At 34.3% G+C, this 7,543-nt stretch overlaps 1 protein-coding gene across 2 annotated transcripts in view; it reads right to left on the bottom strand.

Moving 5' to 3' along the window:
• Window positions 1-6,776: 6,776 nt before the first annotated feature.
• GRM8 (glutamate metabotropic receptor 8) overlaps window positions 6,777-7,543 on the bottom strand; it is a 319,381-nt gene continuing 318,614 nt past the window's right edge. Inside the window, exon 11 of one of the 2 annotated variants that reach the window (XM_042815837.1) lies at window positions 6,777-6,968. In XM_042815837.1, coding sequence (XP_042671771.1) covers window positions 6,804-6,968 — 165 coding nt within the window. In that variant the 3' untranslated portion in view covers window positions 6,777-6,803. The remainder of the gene's footprint in view (window positions 6,969-7,543) is intronic. The other variant, XM_042815838.1, reaches the window with a different exon arrangement.

Genomic DNA, 7,543 nt, shown 5'->3' with positions numbered 1-7,543 from the left:
AAAAGAGCTGATTCATCTGCAGAATGACAGATGTCCAACTATATACAAGGCATTTTGCAACCTTTATCCAGGCCTGCACCTTCTTAATAGTTAACAAGCTTGTCTTTGCAGGTCTCTGCAGAAGTAGAACATATTCCTTGGACACAATCATAGTACTTTCTTGGATTTCAAAGAAAAATGATTCTGTGCTACCTCATCCAATATTAGTTCTGATGACTTCCATCAGTTATTCTGTCATGCTTGCCCACTGCAGTTCTGTGGCATATGTAAGATTAACACACAGTCTGGAAATGGTGTGTGCCCTTGACAGAGGCCAGCATGGACTCCTTGGTGCTGACCTGGTTATTTGACAGTGGAACTTTCCAATGCTGTCTGCTTTTTCCAGTACAGTTTTAGGTTTTGTTGATGCTCTTTTTTTTCTTTCCTCCCTCATGTTCATACTTCTGTCTCTCTGCATGTCATATTACTTGCCTTTCACTGAGAGACATTACATTATGTAGTATAAACAAAAGCTTCATTTGCCATTCAGGATATTGTGCATTTTACTTGTTTCAGCTCTGGGGGACACTGCTGTTTTCTCTTCTTTTTCCTGCTGCCATACCATTGAAAATATTAAGTTCCTGGGAGCTAACCACCTGCTGTCATACTATAATGCCAAACAAGAAAAACTGTCTCTCTCCATTTGTTCAGTACTTCAATGTGATGGGAAAAGACACAGAGTTATCAACATCCATGAAATGTACAAAGACTTTCACAATGACCTTTTATAGACATTGAAAATATTCAGAAATTGTTGCTAAAAGAATTTTAACTCACTACTAATCTTCAAATCATTTCCTTATGATAAAATTAATAGAACAATTATTAAGATCTCATTTTCTTTACATTATCAAAACCAAAATACTGCCAGATAAATGTCTTTCACACCAGCCAATTTATTTTCATTGCGTAGACTCAACAGATTATTTTCACCAAATGTACTTTGCAGTTCCAATGATCTGAACTGTGAATGTAAGCCAAATAAGAAGAAAAAAGGAGGAAACATGACCTACATATAGTCAGAACTATGGGGAAGACCACAAATAAGATCTGTTTATTCTTGCATTTGCTGTATTCCATTAGTCAGAACCAATTCTTCCACTGGGAAAGGTAATAAGGATGATTGGCACAAATGTTTCGCTCTCCCAATGGCTACTGAAATTCCATGAGAAAGTCACAAAGAAAGTATTTCTATCTGAGAAGATGACCACTTCACAATTAGTTTGCAGGAGATTATCATCCACAGTAAATGAAACATACTACTAAAGTGTGAAATCATAGCACCAATTGGGCCAAAAGTATCGTATCACTGAAACCAGGAAAAGTAATGCTTGCCTCTCCTATTACAGAGTTTTTGGCTCTTTGAAATTTAACCAGAATATGTGGATCCATATATAACTTCTTAATTACATGACATGCAACCTATCTGAAGGTATAATGATAAAATATATTTTATTTAATGACTGATGTAATGATGAAACATATTGGATCATGCATGTGAATTTTAAAACTAAAGTATTACCAAAGAATGCTGCAGGAAAAACATTTTATTCATGATGTTTTATCTTCTGCTCTCATATTTTGCCTTAAGTAAAGGTATAAATAAGAAAATTGTATTCAAACACAATACATATACAAACTGTAGATGTTAAGAAGGCTTTTGTTCATTTTATCCTTAGTTAGTAATAAAAAATATCTATTCATTGGAAGAGAGATAGTACTATTAGTTAAAAACCCTGCTGTGGAAATTGCTATTCAGGCATTTCTTGAAAGGGGGATTTCCAACAAAGTGGCCTATTACTCTTTCTATAGAACCGTTAAAGTATTGCCTATAAATTCTGTTTAATTTCTGGTTCATTGAGCTGATACATAGAGTCATTCAGATTTCATTGTATCTTTCCTGCAGTCACAAAACAACATTAAGGTCTTGTTTCTGATTTCAGAAAAATAAAGCTTTGTGTCCTAATGGAGTTGCTTCAGCACGCTTGTACATAAAAGACCAGCAAAAGTAATTTTAAAACTATAGTCTGATCTTTTCCATGATCAGAACTGAACCCTAAGGTTACACATTGAAGATTTTTTATAATTTTTGTATGACAAAAAAAAGTCTTACTGTCTAAGAGTAACAAAAGTTTAGTTACTAAACTTCCAGATCTCAGCTACTGTTAGTTCCTTACTGTTCTCCTTCCTTCGACTTTAACAAGCTTGGACAACCAGTATTTCAAACACTATCTCACAAACATGCATAAGCCACACCCCTCAGGCTCATATTAGCATAATTCTTCAGTCACTACGCAGGCTTTTTGCCTTCCCACCAGATTCTCATTCTCCGCAACTGTGGTTTCTTCCAAGGAAAACTAGGTTGGAATGTATTGCCCAACTGCGTATTCCCCATCTGATTTATAAGCTGCTGTGTGGTTTCAGGTTACCACCTGGGCTAGAAATAATCCAGTCCCTGTGGGTGATTCTAACTAATGTCTCGTACTGTGAACTTGGCTTTGGATCAACACTTTGGAATATAGTATATTGTTGGGGTTTGCGTGAGATTATGGTAGAATGGGAGAGTAAATCTTTACCAAAGGAACCCTGTGCACAAGATGGAATACACTGGAACATCTTCACTGTTGAAAAAAAGTGCCTTTAACAAATGGCTCATCCTGTCTCCCCTCTTTGGGCACCAACCCAGACCTTCATTTAGGTACTGAGGTGTTCAGCTTCAGTCACTCCAAACAATATTGAGGCCACCACTGTCTAAATTCCTTGAATGATTTGGCTCTTTGGTTCTTTTCCCCACAACATTTGTACTACATCAATTAAAATTGATCCTCTGAAACTCCAGCTATTGTACCCTTTCAGATACTAGTAAAGACAAGGTATTTAAGAGTGGGCTGTGTCTCTGAAAGTAAGGCCAAAAGAAGATCCAGCTTAGCATTCCCATAACACCATTTAATAAAACCTAAATTGCACAGATATTTTTAAAAACCCAAGTTATGTACACACCAGAGTCATGTGTACGCATAAGGAGTATTATGGGATTTAAACATCAACAAAAATATAATTAAAGTTGATACGTAGTAATGTAGCTTCACTTGACAACGATTTATTCAAAGTTAATAGTTTTTAACAGCTACAGTTTACTTTAATGATTAATCATCTGATGCCTGATCTCAAATCTGGTAATTTAAAGGTAAGACTTTCATTAATTGTAATGCTTTTAAAAATGTTAATAAAAGCTTAAATGGGAAAATGGTTCTATTTTTTAACACGTACACTTTTGCATATGGAGAAAGAAAATGCATGCCATGTTTCAAGCTGCAGAATCTTTGTGTGTTAGATGTCACCATTCACAATGGAAATGTTTGTAATGCTTTAAATGTAGCTTTGTGAATTGCACTGTAATATAATAAAGAGCAGAAAGAGGTAGATCAAGAATCAGAGGCTTTTTAAAAAAGCAGTGAAGTATCTGTAGAAAAAGAATAAGTGATGGCTATTTCACAGAGAGAAGAAAAATGAGGCAGCTGTGTGAGTATTCAAAGGCACAACAACAACGGACTCCACAGGGATTTCTCTTCTCATTGCTGACTGAATTCCCCCAATCTTCTCATAAAAAATGGACCTTGTAATATAAAAAGTACGGAACAGTGGAAGCATTTTTTCTGAAGTTTGTGCTTTTTTATAACTGTGTTCCAAAATTATAGCTTTTCTTTTTTTTTCTTTTTTTTCCCCCAACTATTATTCTGTTTCTTTTCTCATAGATGTTCTTTTTTCTAGGAGGTCATTTTTTATGGGAACAGATAAAATGGGGAAAAAAGATCAATAAGGATCACACAACTTAATTAGAACTAATTGTTGTAAATATCTTGTTCCTTCCTCTGAAACATTTGTGTTCACCAATGATGCTGAGAAAGGTACATCAGAGACTGCAGACCTCTAAAGCAACTGTCCTCAAGAAGAGCTCATATGGGGTCAAAAAAATTAATAATGCTGAATGAGCCAGCAAGGTAGGACTTGTAGATCAAACACAACCTACTGCAAAAAAGTGGGATTTACAGACACCTGAAGACACTATCTTGAACTCCTAAGAGGTTGCCAGAAAAAAATAATTAATAAATCTTAGGTACTACAGTTATCTGTGTATGAAAAGTCTTCCAAACTCAAAAAGAACAAAGATGAACTTCACTTATGAAATAACATGTATTGCTCATCCATAGCTGTAAAGTGATACAAGAAAAATGGGCTTTTGATTACTGTTATTGGGGACAGGCATGCAGTGTTCTATGGACATAGATAAACTGCACATAACCACCCTGTGGAAGTGAAACTTGTGGACTAGTACTGTTATGTTGCATAGTGCATATGAGCTGTTTATTAAGTAATGATTGTGGGCTCATTTTTCTAATGAGTTATTAATGCTAGTGAGACTGGTAAACCCTCATATACTCCGCGTTTTAGACAGAAAGACAGAAAATGCACAGACTAATGTGCGTAACAGGCTACTTCTACCCTGCTTTTCAACTAAAAAGGGTGTGTGTTGGTAAATCTATTCAGAACAGCATTTTCTTTGGACTACTGTTTAACTAGAAGATTCACACACTAAACTTTATCTGCATATAAAATGTGTTTACATTTATTCATAACGTGTTTATGCTAAAATGAAGTGTGTCAAAAATGCATTTCTTGTAAACTTTTTCTTTTGAATGCATACTGTTATATGTGTCATCATATAAAGATGTAATAGACAAAAAATTTGAAACTTGTTTTACTGTGAACTGAAAAGCAATTTCTTCAAATGTTTATTTTAAAAGAAATTGTACCAAAACACTGTTTTTCAGATTAAAAAATAAATAAATAAAAAAAATCTATCTTAGGAAGTTTATAATAAATATGGAAATCTGTCTGTAAAAATATTAATCTAGTCCATTTACACAAGATAGTTCAGTTTGATATTTGCTGGTCAAAAACAATGAATAGGGTTTTGAGGGCCTTTTTTCTCCCAGATCAGTTTAGTTTTGGTTGTATAAGTAAGTCTCATTATATTAGCTTCATTAATTGCAGGCTTTACATCGAGCATATGTTAGTTCACAGGGTTGGGATTGGTATACTTGTGGAAAATCAAGGAATAAGACACATACCAGGCACACTATGCTGCACTATACCACATTATGCCATAGCATTCCTCAGTCAATGATTTAATATAAATACCGGGGAAAACAAAACAAAAACAATAAAATAACAACAACAAAAAAGCCTATGTCTTCGGTATTTTGAAAATCAAAATCCACTGACATTTACCAACTGTGCTGGTATTTAAATGTTGACATTGTAACAGGAAGTGATTCAGTTTCAGATACTTTAATTCATCAAACAATGTAATTAGGATTTAGATGGCTTCTGTAGGCTATGTTTCCAATACAGCTCCTATGAGAAAAAAAAGCACAAGGAGCCATCCAGACAAATTCAGGAGAAAGAACATTTAATAACCAACTGATTGTGAAGATCCATTGGCCTGATGGGTGGTAAATGCTGGAGTGAAAAAGTCATCACAGATACGGTAATAACTGACAGTCCCTAGCTGTCTCTTTTAATCTTCTTTGGAAGGGCTTATTAACATGATAGATATCTATATGAATTTATCTATTTTTGTAATCATTTCTAATGCACACACAATCATTTAACATGTTAGGTTAGAAGATGTGAAATTTTTTGATGGGCATCTATTTCTTTGATTTTTAAGCGTTCATTGGGCAACAATGTTTATATATACGCTAGGTTACTGCTTTCCAAATTTTCAATTGATTTCTCTCCTGTAATTTCAAAGTCACCTTTATTGAGATAAGCATCTGCTACATTCCCTGTCAAAGACAGAATACTAGGCTGAATAAATTTTAAGATTAATCCAGTCTAGCTGCCATATATTCTTACAAATTGTAAGTTCCATAAATGAAGAGGATCAGAGTTATTAGTTGAGGTTCAAAAATATAATACAATCATACAAAATAATCACCATCAAGACTCGTTCACTTTACAAACATATAAAATGCACTTACTTTGAGGGTCAGAAGGGGGAGGAGGAGGGGGTGGGGAAATCCTTCCATTAGAAAATATAGTTACAAAATTTTGAACAAATAAATTCACACACTGCAGAGTACACACACATGCATGCAGGCATGCACGTACATACACCCACACACGTGCACACATACATACACACGCACATATGCTTAGAGTTTACACTGCATTCTTCTGATGCCATGATTATTACTTTATTTGTACACCCACCTTTACTGCACATTCTAAACAAACAATAGACAACAGTGTAAGGACTTCTTTTTTTCTTAAAACTGCAACAAAACAAGTCTCAACATTTGCAAAACATTCCTTTATTATTAGAAATAAATTATTTTGTATAAAAATTAGCATGCGTTGACCATTGCATTTATTTTAGCATAACCGAGGACTTAATTCAGTCAGCCATCACAAGAAACAAACTCTTCTTCTTTTACAAGTTGAACAACGTAGGACAGGAAAGGAAATTGTCACAATCACAAAAAAGTACTTACAAATATAACATCAGACATGATTTATTTCAACAGCATTTTTTTCACAAGCTAACATTTGTTTTCCTTTTGTGATTTACTTCCTTTTGTGAGTGAACAGTTCAGAGATTTGACACTGTCTATATATGATATAAAACAGGACTTTTCCTTCCCCTGTCTCTTTTTGCCTTTTGCCTCTTGTTTAATCCTTGTTCTTTAGGAGACTGACTATTGATTTGAATGTAGACAACTAGATATTTCCAGGACTGAATTCTGGTGATGGTAAAGTCTTTCTTTGCAAGATCCCATCCTGGTGGTCTTCCATTTAATTTCATCCCTGCTCAGTTTGCCTGATTGCTGTAACTGACATAAGTTGTCTTGGTAGAGGAGGCTGTAAAGAAACAAACAAAACAAAACAAAACAAACAAAATTTCAGTTTTTTAGAAAGAAGAGAGAAAGAAATACATTTAGTATTTGAACTCAGAATTTCAATGGATTTCTAAATGTTCATGGAAAAAAAAATTAAGAAAGTTCAAGCATGTATGTAAGCAATAAGATAGTTTGATCTTAACTTTTGTGTTCACTATGATAACTTTTGTTTATGACTTGGGGAACTTTTTCTACAGTATTTTGATTTTTCTGTATCTTTCATCATAATTGTTAGTAGCTGTGCTTTACTACTGGTTTCAGAATTCCTTTAAAAGAATTTCAATTTACAGTTTGTCAAGTATTATTTTGGAATTCTATACAGAATTTAAATATAAGTTGTTTTTTGGATTGTTGGTTTTTGTTGTTGTTTGTTTTCCTTGTTTTTCTGCTAGTTGCAGACAACTTTGCAGGCAGTGTTGGAGTGCCTACCTAGTTGTCAAAACTAGAACTAGTGCTTACAGCAATACAGCTCCTGTTTTCTGTATATTCTTCAAACACAAAACATCTCCAGCAAAAATGCCTTGTGTTTTAAAGCTGCC

This window comes from Centrocercus urophasianus, unplaced genomic scaffold (assembly GCF_019232065.1).
Source record: "Centrocercus urophasianus isolate 14NV4802_14NV808 unplaced genomic scaffold, USGS_Curo_1.0 seq_15, whole genome shotgun sequence".
Classification (NCBI taxonomy): Eukaryota; Metazoa; Chordata; class Aves; order Galliformes; family Phasianidae; genus Centrocercus; species Centrocercus urophasianus.
Note: the sequence above shows the minus strand (reverse complement) of the source record. Positions and strands in the feature narration are given on the sequence as shown.